The sequence below is a fragment of the Phodopus roborovskii genome, unplaced genomic scaffold, assembly GCF_943737965.1.
Source record: "Phodopus roborovskii unplaced genomic scaffold, PHOROB, whole genome shotgun sequence".
Taxonomy (NCBI): domain Eukaryota; kingdom Metazoa; phylum Chordata; class Mammalia; order Rodentia; family Cricetidae; genus Phodopus; species Phodopus roborovskii.
The window spans coordinates 35814402-35832329 of record NW_026126480.1 but is presented as its reverse complement, the minus strand read 5'-3'; the positions used below and the strand labels follow the sequence as shown (position 1 = coordinate 35832329).

At 45.0% G+C, this 17928-nt stretch overlaps 1 protein-coding gene across 1 annotated transcript; it reads left to right on the top strand.

Annotated features, from left to right (window-relative positions):
* Positions 1-6702: 6702 nt before the first annotated feature.
* Positions 6703-8922, top strand: Sephs2 (selenophosphate synthetase 2). Its single transcript, XM_051193050.1, has one exon. The coding sequence runs from the start codon at positions 6890-6892 to the stop codon at positions 8231-8233; it is 1344 nt and encodes a 447-aa protein (XP_051049007.1). The 5' UTR covers positions 6703-6889; the 3' UTR covers positions 8234-8922.
* Positions 8923-17928: the final 9006 nt, after the last annotated feature.

Sequence of the window (17928 nt, the reverse complement as noted above, 5' to 3'; positions counted from 1 at the left end):
ACTAAAGGTGTGCACCGCCAATGCCCGGCTAACACACTCAAATTTAAAGCACACTCAAGGAAGGATTTCTTCTGTTTTGGTCATGAAGGGCTGACCCCTGTTCTCATGAGCCCATAGTGAGGCACATTATCATGGCAATGGAGTGTGGTTGGGATGCAACCTCTCAGAGGTTAGGAAGGAAGGATAGCAAGCAACAGAAAGGAGCCAGAGACAAGTTAAGCCCTCCAAGCCTCCCCACTCCCAGTGACCTACTTCCTCTGGTCCAGGCCCCACCTCCTAGTTTATCCCCCTGGTGCCATCAAGTTATGAATCCATGCTTGGATGAATCTATTGATGGTGCAATAACTTTGAAACAACCAGACCCATCAGTGGGGCCTAAGTGCTCAACACATGACCTTTTGGGGACATTTCATATCCAGACTGAAACATCAGCCCATGTGACTGACTACACACAGGAAATGTAGCTGAATGGCTCTCTCCGTGACATGCAAAGGGGACAGATGTCTTTAGACACTGGAGAAGCAATCATGGGGAACCCATGGGTCACTTGCTCAGGGTCACATGAGCTTGTCAGTCTGAGTCCACTCACTGACCAAGGCAAATGTACAACTTTCTTTACTGACCCGAGAGACCATTGCTCCCAAGTGCCAATGTCCTATCCACAGCAAACTACCTGCATTAGTATCTTCCCCCAGAGAATCCTGCTCCCACAAACAGTGTGAGGTGAAAGGTTGGGCAGAATCCTCAGGTCTGCCAGGCCTGGGTTTTCGTCCTTACTGTATTGTTTCCCAGACGATGTGTAATAAGACCCCAGACTTTAGCACAACAGACTCCATGATGAAAGTACCATTTAGGCTGTAAAACTCTGCATGTAGACAGTACAACCTGCCAGAACTAAAACAAAGGCCTGAGAAAGTCTCTAAATGTAATAACCTTGCTTTTTGACTTTTGTATTTCTGCTTCTGGCTAACTGTTCTTTTTAACTGAGGTTTGTCAAACCAGAACATTGTTTTTGTGCTTAAAGTTCACCCTGAGAAAGACTGGGATCCTGACACCCAATGTGGTCATTTTGAGCTAATAAAGACTTTGTACTGGCTTAAACCCATGTCTGAGCAGTCCTCTATGGTGATTATTCCGCAGGAGATGATACTGCACAATACTGTATACTTTCAGGGCACTCAGTTTTTGTCTTTTGCAAAATGAAAGCAGAGGCAGGTATGGCAGTACATGCCTGTAAGCCCAGGACTGTGGAGGCTGAAGTGAAAGGGCCACTATGAGTTCAAAAACAGTCTGGGCTTCACAGGGTAGGTTACAGAGTGGCATCATTCTCAAAACAGCTAACTGAGAGATGGCTCAGTAGATGAAGGCTCTTCCTGACAGCTCCTGCAGTCTTCCAACCTCCACACATGTGCTGGAACACACACATACAACACATACATACAAACACACACACACATACACACAAACACACACACATACACACATACATACAAACACACACACACATACATACAAACACACACACATATACACACATACCACACACCACAAATACAACATGCGAACATACACACCTACACCCATACACATAAAATAAACATGAAACAACATATGTAGTTATAATGATTGCAGGCTTAATGTAATCTTGGGCCACATAATAAGATCCTGTCCATAAAAAAAGTAGGGCAAGCAGTGGTGGCACACACATTTAATTCCAGGTACATCTCTATTTTGAGGTCAGCCTGGTCTACCCAGTGGGTTCCAGGACCGCCAGGGCTACACAATGAAACCCTGTCTCAAAAAACCTAAACAAATAAATAAAAATAAAATAGGGTTGGAGAGATGGTTCAGAGGTTAAGAGCACTGCCCACTCTTCCAGAGGTCCTGAGTTCAATTCTCAGCAACCACATGCTGGCTCACAACCTCTATAATGAGATCTGGTGCCCTCTTCGGGCATGCAGGCATACATGCAGGCAGAACACTACATAATAAGCAAATAAATAAATAAAAACCTTTAAAATAAAATAAAAGGTAGAGGCACTGACAATGTAGCTCAGTTGTCAAGAGTGCTTGTCTGGAATACAAAAGGCCTTGCCAAAACAAGCAAACTACATTTAAAGGAGACACCACCCTTTATTGCGGTTGCTGTGAAGACTTTTTTTTTTTTCCTGAGCTTTCTTGTTGTCCAGGCTTGTTTCAAACTTGATATGCAGCTAAGTCTAACCTCGAACTCCCAATCCTTCTGTCTCTACCTCCCAAGTGCTGGGATTACACGCATGCAAAGATGCTGGACTCTTCATGTGTGTTCAAACTGGACAGATAATTGCACAAAAGAATTTACTCCTGCAACAAATGCTGTCCCATGAGCTGTGCTAGGACATGAGGAGGTGAAGCAGCAGCCCCTGCCCTACGCAGTTTATACGCTAGCACAGCATTTAGACGACCTGACATCCTGCAGGGACAAAGAATTGTAAACCAAACGCAGGAGGTCAGCCTCAGGTTAGAGATGAGCCTGGGCTACATAGTGAGACTCTGTCTCAAAAACAGAATTACAAATTTTAGTTGAGAGGGGAAAGTCCAAAAAACAAGAGAACAACAGGCCTACCAGTTCTAGTCATTGTTTAACTAACTTGCCAGGTGATGACAGACTTTAACACAATGTGTTTTTCCCCCTTTGAGACAGATTTCTTCTCTCAGCATATGAGAAGCTGCAAAGGCCTTTGCATGTGACTCTTATCCTATCATCATGCTCCCTCCTAAAGAACTATGATCCCTCACTGGCATGGAGGTGCCGGAATGTTCTATCTTTCCCCCTAGGTTACAGCTTGTTTGCACTGAGTGTAAAAGTTAGGCCAAAGTCCAAAGGTCAGGTGAGGTGAGAGCATGCTCATTTGCAGGCTGAGCCACACCCTTAAAGACCAAAGACAGGAGGTCAAGCTGGGAGGGGAGGGGTCAGCAGAGTGGAGGGGATAGAAAGGGCTTTGGACCTACACATGATCAAAATACAGTACATATTCAAGAACTGTCATTCAAAGCACATTGCTATGTTAATTAATGTCTTAAAAATGCCCCAAAAAGTGCTGGGCCGTGGTGGAGCACACCTCTAATCCCAACACTCCGGAGGCAGAGGCAGGCAGATCTGTGAGTGGGAGGGCAACCTGGTCTACAGAGCTACACAGAGAAACCCTGTCTCGAAAAACTCAAAAACAAATGAACAAACTAAAAAGAAAATCCAAAGGTTTTGCCTCCACATTTATTGTTTTGTCACTGTACCATTTTTTGTTTTTATAAATTCTAAAATATATACTTTACTTTTCTAAATTACATTTTACTTTGTGTGTGTAACAGGCTTTCTTTTCGGCCACCAACCAAGTCCGAAATCAGGACACGGAGACTTATTATTTGCTATGAATGCTCAGCCTCGGCTTAGGCTCATTTCTTGCTAGCTCTTATGACTTACTTTAACCTGGTTCTCTTCATCTACACTCTGCCCTGGGGCTTTTTACATTTCTCTCCTGTTTGTCTTACTTTCACTGCTTGCTCTTTGTCTGTCTGTGGCTGTCTGGCTGTCTGGCCCTGGGGTCTCCCCTTCTTTCTCCCTCATTCTCCTCTTGTTGATCTGAGCCTAGATTCCTCCTCCTACTTATTCTCTCTGCCTGCCAGCCCCATCTATCCCTCTACTGCCTAGCTAGCTATGGGCCATTAGCACTTCTTTTTTTTTTTTTTTTTTTTTTTTTTTTTCCAAGACAGGGTTTTTCCGTGGCTTTGGGGCCTGTCCTGGAACTAGCTCTGTAGACCAAACTGGCCTCGAACTCACAGAGAACAGAGATCCACATGCCTTTCTGCCTCTGCCTCCCAGTGCTGGGATTAAAGGTGTGCATTACCAACACCCATCACCGTTACAGTTTTTATTGGAGCAATCAGGTGCATTAGGAAGTCAAAGCCACACGTCTTTACATCATTAAACAAATGCAGCATGAACAAATGTAAGACATCTTTTACCTAGTTAAAGTAATACTCCACAACATATGTATAAGTGTTTATATGTGGGTGTACATCCTTGCATGTTGGTGTGAGTATTTATGCATGTATATATATGTAAGCGTGTGTGTGTGTGTGTGTGTGTGTGTGTGTGTTCTTATACAGTGAAAACAAAAATTCGTTGTTTTTCTTTTTTAATTGTCACTGCCTTCTAAGCTACTATTATCCTATTAGCAACTGCCACTCTGCCACCAGCAGCATCTAGGCTGCAAGAGCCAAAGCCTAAGGGAATTCTGTTTCCTCAGGTACCAACTCTTTCAAAGCTACAAAAGAATTTATTTAAATCTCTGTCCCACTGAAGAACTCAAAATTCAAAGGCTGAGGTAGACTCCTGCTTTCCCAGAGAGGCTGAATAGCAAGCAGCTCACTTAACTTCCTAGCTCACTTCCTCCACCCAAGAAGTCCTCCTGCTTTGTCTCTGGTCCCTCCTTATAAACCCTTCTCCACCTGGCTCCTCCCTACAACTAGTAGCTGACCCAGCCTCCTGACCACAGATGAATTTTATTTAATCAAACATATCTTTGCATCATTAAGCAAATGTTCCAGAGCATAAACAAAAGTAACACACCTTAAATTAATATTCTATAACAAAAGTCTAACTTGTAACATCTTTATGAGAATTAAAATAACCTAGTACAGGAAAACATTTTAGAGTGTTGCTATTAAAGCTATAACTCTTATTTTATAATTATAATCCGGGGCTAGTGAGATGGTTTAGTGATTAAAAGCATTTGCCTTGGTGGTCCTAGAACTCACTATGTAGACGAGGCTGAAGAGGCTGGCCTTGAACTCCCAGAGCTCCACCTGCTTCTGCCTCCCAAGTATTGGGACTAAAAATGTGTGCCACCACCACCCAACATTTAAATCTTTTTGTTTTGTTTTTTGTTTTTTCGAGACAGGGTTTCTCTGTGTGGCTTTGGAGCCTGTCTTGGCACTCTGTAGACCAGGCTGGCCTTGAATACACAGAGATCCACCTGCCTCTGCCTCCCAGTGCTGGGATTAAAGGTCAGCATCACCATGGGTTGGCTGCTGTGAAAATTTTGACAACTTCAGTTAGATTCCATGAACCCATTAAGGGTGGAAGAAGAGAAGGAATATACAAAATTGTCCTTGGACACACACCACACACACATATACACACACACACCACACATACATCACACACCCCACACACACACACCACACCACACACATCACACACACACACACCTGCCACACACACCACACCCCCGCCATACCCACACACACACCACACATACATCATACACCCCCACACACACACACCACACACACACACACCACTACCACCACCAAATACAACAATAAAAGATCTATTTTTTTTATTTTGTATGTGTAGGAGTGTTTTTGCCTACTATATGTGTTCCTGGTACTCTCTGAAGCCAGAATAGGACATCAGATCCCCTGGAAGCTGGAATTCAGATGTTTGTTAGCTACCTACCATGTGCGTAATGGGAACCAAACACAGGTCCTCTGCAAGACTAGCAAATGCTCTTAAACACTCTCCAGGTCCCCCCCCCCTTTTTTTTTTTTTTTTGAGACAGGTCAGGCTGGTTTGGACTATCATCTTTATACTTCAGTTTTCCAAGTGCTGGGATTACAGATTGTGTCACTATACCTGGTAGCAGTGGTTCATATACATTTACTTCTTTTAAGGTTTCAATCTGTAATCCAGGCTGGACTGTAATTCACAGTGATCCTATCTCGGTCTCCCAAATGCTGGGATTATAAGCATAAAGCCACCGCCCTGGATTCTGGATTTAGCATTTACAATTTAATAGATACTGGCTTCCTTCCTGGATCTATAATGAATTCTCACATATGTTAACTTCAAGAAATATGGACATCTTAGCACAGAGTAGCCAGGTAAGCTATTCTGTTGCATTAATTAATTAACTTGCAGGCTGGAGAGATGGCTCAGAGGTTAAGAGCACTGTCTACTCTTCCAGCGGTCCTGAGTTCAATTCCCAGAAACCACGGGCTGGCTCATAGCCATCTGTTATGAGATCTGGTGCCCTCTTCTGGTGTATGTTGTATTCATAATAAATAAAAAACCTTTTTAAAAAATAAATTAATTTTATTTGTACAGGAGACAGCAACTCATCACTGGCAGTTAATGGCCAAAACTGTACCCAAACCTATACTGTCCATGTAAAATTTCACAGCATTGATGCTGCAATTTGCTTATGTAATCATAGTATTGATTTTGTAAAGTCCCTTTTCTTCCCCCAGTAATCCCCTTAAGTGTTTTCTTACCCTAGATTGGCTTTGTATCCTGTCAAATGACGCTAGCACTATTCAGACCTTCATGGGGTTCAGGGCTGCCTTCTGCAAGTGAGCTAGCCTTCGGTAAAGTAAAAGCAGCAGACTTCCACCAGCCACTTTCAAGACCACGTATTTAAGGGAAGCCGGGCTCCTTTGCGCCTCCCAGTAATACTAGCACTTGGGAAACTGAGACAGATGGTTAGACGCCAGTTCGAGGCCACCCTGCCCTACAGAGAGGCTCGTTCCAGGCCAGTTACAAAAGGTTCACGTGACGATCTCGCGGGGACCGGTTGTGCAAGCAGACGGTTAATTTGTAATATACCTTCTCGAGTAAAGGAAGCCCGCCTCTCGGTACCGAAGTCGTCATTGGGTGGTGCAGCTGTCAATCACGCTGTATATAAATAGAGGCCGCGCGGTGCTCGGACCGGCAGCGTGGCTTGCGTCCTCCGGCCGGACACGTGCGGTGTAACATCTCATCGGGTAACCTTTGCCTGCTGTGGCAAGAGGGCTCGCCTGCAGGTACCAGGGCCTTGTGGTGCGCTTGGCCTCCCCCGCGGGCGGCGCGATGGCGGAAACGGCGGCAGGCGCCAGCGGAGAGGCCATGGCGGCGCTGGTGGCGGCGGAGGGTTCCTTTGGCCAGGCAGGCCGGAGTTTCTCCAACTACCGGCCGTTCGAGCCCCAGACGCTGGGCTTCAACCCGAGCTGGCGGCTGACGAGCTTCTCCGGCATGAAGGGCTGAGGCTGCAAGGTCCCCCAGGAGACTCTGCTCAAACTCCTGGAGGGACTGACGCGGCCCGCGCTGCAGCCCCCGCTTGCCTCAGGTCTGGTCGGGGGTCAGGAAGAGACGGTGCAGGAAGGGGGCCTGGCCGCTAGGCCGGGCTCCAGCACAGCCCTGCCCTCGCTGAGTATTGGGATGGACTCCTGCGTCATCCCCCTGAGGCACGGCGGCCTGTCGCTGGTGCAGACCACCGACTTTTTTTACCCCTTGGTGGAAGATCCCTACATGATGGGGCGCATAGCCTGTGCTAATGTGCTCAGTGACCTTTACGCCATGGGCATCACTGAGTGTGACAACATGTTGATGTTACTCAGTGTCAGCCAGAGCATGAGTGAAAAGGAACGAGAGAAGGTAACACCGCTCATGATCAAAGGCTTTCGTGATGCTGCAGAGGAGGGAGGGACTGCAGTGACAGGTGGACAGACAGTGGTCAACCCTTGGATTATCATCGGTGGAGTTGCCACTGTGGTGTGTCAGCAAAACGAATTCATAATGCCTGATAGCGCGGTGGTAGGAGATGTGCTGGTGTTAACCAAACCCTTAGGAACACAGGTGGCCGCCAATGCCCACCAGTGGCTGGATAACCCTGAGAAATGGAATAAAATCAAGATGGTGGTTTCCAGAGAAGAAGTAGAGTTGGCCTATCAGGAAGCTATGTTCAATATGGCTACTCTAAACAGAACGGCAGCTGGCTTGATGCACACGTTTAATGCCCACGCAGCCACGGATATCACAGGCTTTGGCATTTTAGGACACTCTCAGAACCTTGCCAAACAGCAAAAAAATGAAGTGTCCTTTGTCATTCATAATCTGCCAATCATTGCCAAGATGGCTGCCATCAGCAAAGCCAGTGGGCGCTTTGGCCTCCTCCAAGGAACATCAGCTGAAACCTCTGGGGGATTACTGATTTGTCTGCCAAGAGAACAGGCAGCCCGCTTTTGTTCAGAAATCAAATCTTCCAAGTATGGAGAGGGTCACCAAGCGTGGATCGTCGGCATTGTGGAGAAGGGAAATCGGACAGCCCGTATCATTGACAAGCCTCGTGTTATTGAAGTTCTACCTCGGGGAGCCTCTGCTGCTACTGCGCTCCCTCCTGACAATTCCAGCGCACCCTCTGAGCCTAGTTTATGAAATGGAATAGCAGAAGTTGTTGGGAACTCAGAGCCATTCCACACGCTCACGGACTGTTGGTCAGGGTTGATTTTAAGACCTTTGCAAAGGCTCCCTGCATAGTGCCTCCGGGTGCCCTTGCTAGTTCCATCAAAAGCTACCTGTATGTACATGCAGGGAGAGAAGTAACATTGGGGGGATGGGTGTTCATCGGTTGAGTGAGGAGCAGGAAGCCTTTTCCCAAAGCAAGATGAGACTATTCCAGGTTGAGGGATTTTTCTTTGCACTGAGTTGATTCATTTCTGCACAGGGAATAAGATTATTAAGATTACATATGGAAAAAGAAAACTTCAACAAGAAAAGAAATTAGAGTTTGGACCAATATACTGATGAGTCTAAATTGTTAGAACTCTTACTGATTCATTGTCAAATTTATTATTAATTTTTCTGACAAACTGCCTCTTTTCCTGTTCTGGACAAGAGTTGAGCAACTTGTCCAAATAGGAAAGGAAGACCACAGCCTCAAACTTGGCCTCTGTTAATGATGTCTCTTCCTCTAACCCCACTAAGGACCGGCAGGGACTGAACAAACCTCAGAGCCAGGTGCTGGTGGTCATTGATATACTAAATCTTACACTGAGAATTCCCGGAGATTAGTTAATAAAGAAAATTTCCTACAGCTAAATAAATAAAAGGGACTTCGTTGGAAACCTCTTGTGGCTAATGTTTGGTTTTATGGGTCAGTTTTTAGTTTTGTTTCAGGCAGGTTCTTGTGTGCTGCCAAGCCTAGCTGGAATTCTGAATCTTTATCCTTTTAATGTAACATTTAGGACCTGCAAACTAGAAGGTAGATGCTATCCCTGCAGCTGAGCCAGAGTATTTGGGTTTGCACTGTCCGCTTCCCATGACCAAAGAGGAGTTGGAATGAATGTAAACCCTAGGGATTGCAAAGTAGACAGAAAATGGAGGGGGGCAGTTTTTAAAAGCTAGGAAGAAGTTGAAAGGGCAGTAAAACTGACTTAGAATAATAAAAGTGGGGGCACTCACAGGAAATATCTCTGGGAGGATTCAGCAAGGTGGGGGGCGATGAGTTGGCATAAGACACCTTGGCTAAAAGCTTATACATTGCAATTAATATCTTTACCCTTTGCAGCGTGCATGCACGCACACACACATACACACACACACACTTTGAGGTAGGTGACTGTCTTATCTCTGGGAGGAAAAAAGACAGAAACACCAGGCATAGCAGTAGACAAGGAGCCTGACTGACTGAAAACTACATAGTCATTAAAATCTCAGCCAAGGGTCTGGGTGTGGCTTGCCTAGTACTTTCACCCTGGATTCAGTCCCAAGCACCAATAAGCCGGGTGGTGTCACCAGCACTTGGAAGGCAGAAGCAGAGGTCAAGGTCATCTTTTGTTGTAAGTTCAAGGCTAGCCTGGGCTACATGAGACCCTGTCTCAACATCCCCTACAAAAGAAAACTGACAGGATTTGTTGGAGGGTGGCTAGCATGCATAGATCTTTGCTTCAATAACAAGTACCTTGGGGCGGGGTGGGGGTTTTGGATGATGATAAAAGGAGAAAGAAAATAAGGACCAGGGAATTGCAGTGTAATTTAGTGTCACAAAGGTGTGACTTGGGCAAAGTCCTAGTTTAATCTACCACCAGAAAAAATAACCTTGGCCAGGAAGCTTAAGCCATTTTAAGCTTAAGAGGACTTAGGTAGTATCCAGAAACTTGACAGTTATAATAATACCCTGGAGAAAGTGACCATGTCCAGAAAACATGTTTAAGTGAAAACATGAGGTCTTTAAAAAAGCACTACCCTAAAGCTTCCCAATACATTAAGATATTCACACACACACAAAACAAATAAAACAGTGGCTTGCTTTGGCCTGGTAGCCCTAGCTCAAACATTTTTGATAGCTTGTCTTCCTGTCTTCTGAGAATGCAACTTTGTTCTTTCTCTGCTAAGTTGCTTCCGTTTATCACTGACCTACACTCCCTAGCTACCTCTTGTCTTTTGGTGGTGTTTTAGACAAGGCCTTGCTCTGTAGCGGGGTCTGGCCTGCTTATGTAGACCAGGCTGGTCTAGAGCTCAGATCTGCCTGCCTCTGCCTCCCATGTGCCAGGGTTAAATGTGTGTGTGTCACCAAACCCAGCTCTTTATTTTATTTTCATGTGTGTTTTCCCTGTGTATATGTGTGCATCACACATGTGCAGTGCCCCCCAGAGCTCAGAAGAGGGCTTTGGTTCCCCTGGAACTGGAGTTCAGATGGCTGTGGGTGCTGGGTGGGTGGGAGGGGGGGTAGAACCTGGAGCTCTGCATGAGCAGCCAGTGCTATTAACCAATGAGCCATCTCTCTGGCTCCTCATTCTTTATTGTCACTGTTGTTTTGTTTTGCTTTTTTCTTTTTGTGGTTTTTCAAGAGAGGGTTTCTCTAGCTTTGGAGCCTGTCCTGGCACTCACATTATAGACCAGGTTGGCCTTGAATTCAAAGATCTGTCTGTCTCTTCCTCCAGAGTGATGGGATTAAAGGCATACACCACCACCCTGTATCACTGCTTGTTTTGAGGCAGGAGTCAAATTTTATAGCCAGGACTATCCTGGAACTCACTATGAACCCCAGGATAGCCTTGAACTTGTGGCTGTCCTCCTGCCTCAGCTTCTCAAGGACCAAATTTACAAATATGAGCCACTTTGCCTAACTCTTGTGTAGTGACTTCCAAGGCATACACTAATGTTATGAAGCTTCAAACTGCCAGAATGGTTTCATCCCATGCAGTCTTTCTCAGGAAACTACTAGAAAAGCTAAGCATGCATTTCAGTGGTAGAATGCTTACCCGGTGTGTGTTAGGCCTCGTTTTTAATCCCCAGAACCACAAACAAACAAAACTACTGGCATTGTGTTCCCAAAGAACAAAAAGAAAAGGAAATGAGCATTGGATGCGGGCCTCACTGGAGAGAGGTGAGGTAGCAGCCGACTAAGGACACAGCCCACCCAGATGGAGCCAGAGCCTCTTGGCAAGAAAATGATTCAAGGAGTCTTGGCACACTGAATTGTGTGGAGTCTAGATAAGAAAAATAATGGCAATATATAAAGAATCAGTGATAATCATGGAAAGTTAACAAATGGGAACAGAAAAGAAAAAACCCAGTCAAAAAAGCAACTCAGTAGTACAAAGGAAATGCAACCATGTCGTAGTATTCACAAGTCAACACCACAGTTGATAGAAATATAATTTAATAAAAACAATAATCATCTATTCTCCAGACTTTTGTTGTTGCTGCTGTTTTTTGAGAAAGGGTTTCTCTCTGTAACAGCCGTAGCTGTCCTGGGACTCACAAAGATCTGCCTATTTCTGGCTCCCGAGTGCTGGGATTAAAGGCATGTACCACCACTGCCCATCTGTTCCCCAGGCTCTTACAGAACTCTTCACCAAATGCAGCTGGTGTGAACCCCACTGTAGGTCTCCAACTCCACCTACAGTCTATCTTAAACCCATTAGCTTTTCCATGGGTGTGAGACAGCCAGGACCATCTGCCTGGAACCACTCACATTTCTATTTCTTACTCCCAACAGACCTTCACTTCAGACTCTTAACTGGCTGGTACATGTTTAGTCAGTGCCAGCTCAATCCCCTTCAGAAAGCCAGAGAATGCGGCTCAGTAGTAGAGTACTGTGAGCATGAGGCCCAGCCTTAGGTCCCATCCTCAGTACCACCAATCCCAAAATCTTAATTTAAAAGTCAAAAAGAAGGGGGGTTCCGTGGTTAAAAACACTAGCTGGTCTTCTACAAGTCCAGAGTTCAATTCCCAGCAACCACATGATAGCTCACAGCCATCAGAATACTGTAATAAATAAATCTTAAAAAAAAAAAAAAGTCAAAAAGAAAATACAAAGGATGCTCTGACTTTCCAGTAGACACCATCTATGGTGTCTACTGTGGGCCGTACTCACCGTGTTAGGCACATTAGACAAGCTCTCTGACCACTCAGCCACATCCCTAGCTCCCAGCCCTTCTCCCACTCATCCAGTAATTACTTCATTGCTCTTATCTTAACCTATAGTTCTCTTTAAAATACATTAATTTGTTTTAAAATTATTCTCTGAAGGGGATGGGGTTAGGCCTGGGGCTTAGTGGGTAGAACGCAGGACTTCTGCGCTTTCATGAAGCCCTAGGTTTAGTCCCCAATTCTGTTTGTTTGTTTTAAGTAAACTTTTGTTCTGGAGCCAGGACCCAGGAGATAAAAGTACTTAGCCCGATAACCTGAGTTCAAGCCCTGTAACCATGGAGGGAGAGAAGAACAGACTGAGAAGATGTCCTCTGACTTGTACTTGTGTGTATGGACACATACACATCATACACACAGAGATAGTAAATATAAAGTAAAAAATTAAAAATCAAACAAACTTGTTCCCAAGTATATAAGCTTCAAAGGGCAGGGATGCTCACACTTCAGACTAATCAGTGCCTGGTTACTGTTCTGGGTGAGAGGGAGAGAGGGAGAGCACCTTGAGGACCTTATACACTTTCTCACATTTTCCTAGCCTGGTCCCTCCTAGCAGTGGAAGCTGATATCACTTCTTTATAAATCAAGTCTTTGGAGAAGAAATTTGAGTCTTGGGCCTGTTTTCCTACTTAAAGGAACTTCCTCTTTCCTGATTTGTTTTATGTGTATGAGTGTTTTGCCTGCATGTATGTATGTACACCCACCTGTGAGCCTGCTACCCATGAATGTCAGAAGAGGGTGTCAGACCCCTTGGAACTGGAGTTAGCAATGGATGTCAGCCACCAAGTAGATGCTGGGAAGCATTTGACAGTAGAAAAGGAGAGAGAAGCAGTTAGAGGTGCCGTTTGTGTGGGCCCTCGACTAAATCCAGGCAGAAGTAAAGGTTGGCGGTAAGGATGCACCCAAGCCTGCCTTGGGGACAGGCTGAACGTAAAAGTGAAGGCAGCAGGTGGTAGAGATAACAGTGTCATGGATGGAAATGAGAATCTAAGAGCAGGTAGGACAGTGGTTCAGAGGTCCTGGGTTCAATTCCCAACACCCACATGACAGCCCACACTGACTATAACTGCATTTCCAGGAGACTTTTCACCTTTTTCTGGTTCTTTGGGCACCAGGCTCACATATGGTGCACAGACATGTAGGCAAACATGCAATCATTTCTTTAAAGCAAGCAGGTGACAGAGGGGAAGGAAGAGGGGATACAGTGAGAGCAGAGGACAGGGCTTACAGGAGGAAGGACAGAACAGAGGAAATGCTAGGCAGCCTGGAGACAGGTTCACCCCTCTCCTCCCAGCCAGAGTGGCAGGATTAGTACTGCTTTACCTCAGCCTGAGCCATCGTCCTCCTCGGCCTGATGACCCCTTTGGGCCTCAGTCTCATAGCTGTACTTAGATGTAGCCAAGTTAAGCATGATGGAACACACCTGTAGCTGTAGCCCCCAGGAAGCTGAGATAGGAGGAAACAACCTGAAGGCTAACCTGGGCTATGTAACAAGCCCTGTTTCAGAATTCATAAAGGGGAGGATCATGGAGGGGATTCATGGAGGAGACATATTACCCTTCTGAGGTCTTTGATGAAGTTGAAGACAGATCACTGTGATTATAGTTTTCCTTAATTATGATAAAAGATAAGTTACATATAAAACTTTAGACTCACAAAGATAGGATAAATAATAGAATATTTTCTTTAAATCTAACCAAATGTTAATGGACTAAATATTATAACTATAGTTCTTACTTGATAACTGTTTTGCTATATATAATTTTACTATGTTAAAGTTAAAACCCTTCTTATTATTTAGACATAAAAGAGGAGATGATGGGGGATGTCCTTCTGTGTATATGCTTCTCTTGTGGTTGATGAATAAAACACTGTGGCTAATAGAGGCAGGGAGATAGGAGGGGCTAGGAGATGAAGGGAATTCTGGGAAATGTAGGCAGAGGCAGTCACCATGTGAGCTGCCAAAAAAGTTAGAGGTCTAGACCCTTCTCCTGTAAGATAAGACCACATGGAAATACTTAGATTAATAGAAATGGGTTAATAATTGAGACAGAGCTTGCCAATAAGAGGCACAAGCCACCGGCCAATAGTTTTATAATTAATATAGCATCTGTGTGTTTATTTGGGGCTCAAAAGCTGAGGGACCACCTGGGACAAGAGAAAAAGAACCTCTTGTAACAGAGACACAATAAGATACACTTCAAACCGTGGTTATTAGACCTACTGAGCACCAGCCCTGCCTGAGCAAACTCTGTTTTCCAAGCAACACTGGTTTAGGTGTCAAGATGAAAGTTATGGTGAAAGGTTAGAGTGTCATGAGAATTAGAAGACAAAAACCCAAATTCCTTCCTTTTTTCTTTTTTTAAGATTTATTTATTGAGTATACAGTGTTCTGTCTGCATGTTTGCCTGCAGGCCAGAAGGGGGCACCAGAATCACATTACAGATAGTTGTGAACCACCATGTGGGTGCTAGAAATTGAACTCAGAACCTCTGGAAGAGCAGTCAGTGCTCTTAACCACTGAGCCATCTCTCCAGCCCCAATTCCTTCCTTTAAAAAACAAAAACAAAAACAAAACATTTTAACGACTTATTTTCATTTTATGTGCATTGGTGTTTTGTTTGTATGGATGTCTGTGGGGTGTCATATCCTCTGGAACAGAAGTTACAGATAGTTGTGAGCTGCCATATGGGTGCAGAGAATTGAACCTAGGTCCTCTGGGAGATCAGCCAGTGCTCTTAAACGCTGAGCCAGCTCTCCAGCCCACATCCTTTCTTTTTAAAAATGTGTGTGTGTGTGTGTGTGTGTGTGTGTGTGTGTGTGTGTGTGCAGGTGTGCACATGTATGGAACACATGTATGGAGGTCAAGCCTTCTGATCCAAACTCTTTCCTTCTTCAAGAGCATTTAGCTTTCCAGAGTAGGGGCTTTGAAGCAGAGCTCTGCAGGAGGGGCAGGTTAGGTTTGGATGTGTGGAGAAGAGGAGAGGCATCTAGATGGAGAAACTTAGTGTATAAAGGCAGGCAGGGAAAGTGTGGGACCTTCTGACTGGATTTCAGCATGTGTGGAGGGGGACAGGGCTAGAACCACAGATCTCTTAGGGGTGTTGGAGTCCCCATGGCCTGAAAGAGCTAAGCAAAGGATATCTAAAGTCTCCATCCTTGGTCCTCCAGAAAAAAATATAACAAGGATAAATCTGTGGTAGATGCTAAGGATGTAGCCATAGATACATATTGTCCCATTCTACCCACTACATACATGAAGGTTATTAAGGCAACATTCCTATTATCTGTATAGGGAAACTGAGGCTAAGATTAGCAAAGATCTCAAGGGCACTGGCAGTGGGTTCCCAAGCACTCAGCTCTTAGCATCTCACCATACCCTATTGTTTCTGTCCCATTGATCAGGACAAGTTTCCCAGCTGTCACATAACCTGCCTAGCCATAAGTCTCCACCACTTTGTTCTCAAGCAGCCATCACCTATTCCATTGCAGTTTCCCAAAGAGCCATACTGGGACCACTGGGGAAGGTGGGCAAGCTCTTTAGAGAGCAGCCAGAGAGAATGCAGCCATGTCCTCGCTTGCCTGACCCAGGCCCTGGAGAATGCAGCCATGTCCACGCTTGCCTGACCCAAGCCCTATGTCCTGTAAAACATCTATTGGCTTGTGCTAGAGAGTCAGCTTGTTTGAAAAGATCCAGTCTCGATGGAAGTTGGGTCTATAAAGAGCTATTGACAAGTGTGAACTGAAAGACAACACCAAATACATTGAGGCCCTGATTAAAGCAGGCAGGTTGGACTGCCAAGGTATATCTGGACATGGGGTGAGGAGGGAAGGGCCTGGGCATAAGAGAACAGCTAGTGGAGACATGTCCACACTCACATCCATTCCCTCCCTTTAGGACTGGCCTTCTCTGCTACTGCAGACCAAAGACCATGGATGTTTCTGCCAGAAGCTTTACAAGATGGCTCACCATGAAAAGGCCCTTGCCACACAAGCCCATCAACCCAAGTTCAATCCCTGGGACCCACAGCAGCAAGAACCAACACCACAAAGTTGTCCTCTGACCTCCAGATGCCCACTGCCACACACACACACACACACACACACACACTCTCTCTCTCTCTCTCTCTCTCTCTCTCTCTCTAATAATATATTTACGAAGAGTTCTATAAGTTGCTTTACAGAAGCTCACAAGCAGGATCTCCTGGGGAGAGTGCAGAGATGACCTCAGAGTCTCCTCACCAACCTCCAGAGACCACCCTGAGCTCTACCGCTACTGTCCTCTGTTACTTTTCCAACCCTGAGGCTCATGGCATCCCTTCGAGGGGCTCTCCAAGCAGGTTCCAGAGAAGGGTTGCATTTTTGTTTTTGTTTCCATTTTGAAACAGATCTTACCATGTAGGCCTGGCTGACCCTGCAATTCATATGGAAACCAGGCTGACCTCAAACTCAGAGATCCATCTGCCTCTGCATCCCAAACTCTGGAATTAAAGGCATGTGCCACCACATCCCCATCTGGTGGTCTAATTTTATTATTTTTTATTTGTTATGGGTTTTAAAATAAGAATTATTACATTTACGTGTGTGTATATGTGTGGTGTGTGTGTGAGAGAGAGAGAGAGAGAATGTCAGAGGATAGCCTGTAAGAACTGGATTGGTTTTCTCCCTCCTCTATCTTGTGTGTCCCAGGACTGAACTGATTCTTGACAGCAAGTGCCCTTACCCACTGAACCATCTTGCAGACGTCCTTTTTTTTTTTTTTTTCCTCATGAGCAGAGCAAACATAGATTTATTAAAAGTGAGAGAATCATCTGAGAGTGGGAGATGTTCCTAGGGAAGGATGCCCAAGTTTACTTTTGTTCAAGACAGAGTATTATTACCGCAGGCCATCTATACAATCAAGAATGATCTTGAACTTTTTAACCATTGTTTTACCTCCTGAGTTCTAAGATTACAATCTTGTACTGCTTTGCCCAGTTTTGTTGGGTCTGGGAATTGAACCTAGGGTTTTTTGTTGTTGTTGTTTATTTTATTTTATTTTTGTTTTCCAAGACAGGATTTCTCTGTGTAGCCCTGGCTGTCCTGAAACTTGCTCTGTAGATCAGGCTGGTCTCAATCTCACAGACATCCACCTGCCTCTGCCTCCAGAGTGCTGGGATTAAAGGTGAGAACCACTACCCAGCGAGCCTAGAGTTTTGTTAAGCAAGCACTCTGCCAGCTAAGTCATGCCCAATTTATTTATGTGTTTATTTGTTTATAGAAGCTCAAGCTGGCCTGGAACTTGACAAGTAGTCCAGGCTGGCCTCAATTTACAATCCTCTTGCCTCAGCCTCCCAAGTACTGAGATCAGGGGCTTCACACTTGATTGTGTTCCGATCAGCTTCTGCATGCTTTGGAAGTGAAGACAGCCTATTATGTATACTAAATACACATGCTACCACCAACTACATCCTCTGATCCCTGAACTTATTTTCATCTGAGGATATGTCATGTTTTCAGCTTTAAGAATTGGTGGTTCCTTCTAGCTAGTGATCCATTCTCCTGGATCTGTTGCTCAGATTGAACATCACTTTCTGAAAAAAAAAAAAAAAAGAGGAAAAATGCTGGAGAGATGGTTCAGACATTAGGAGTACTGGCTGTAGCCAGGCTGTGGTGGAGCATGCCTTTATTCCCAGCACTCTGGAGGCAGGGGCAAG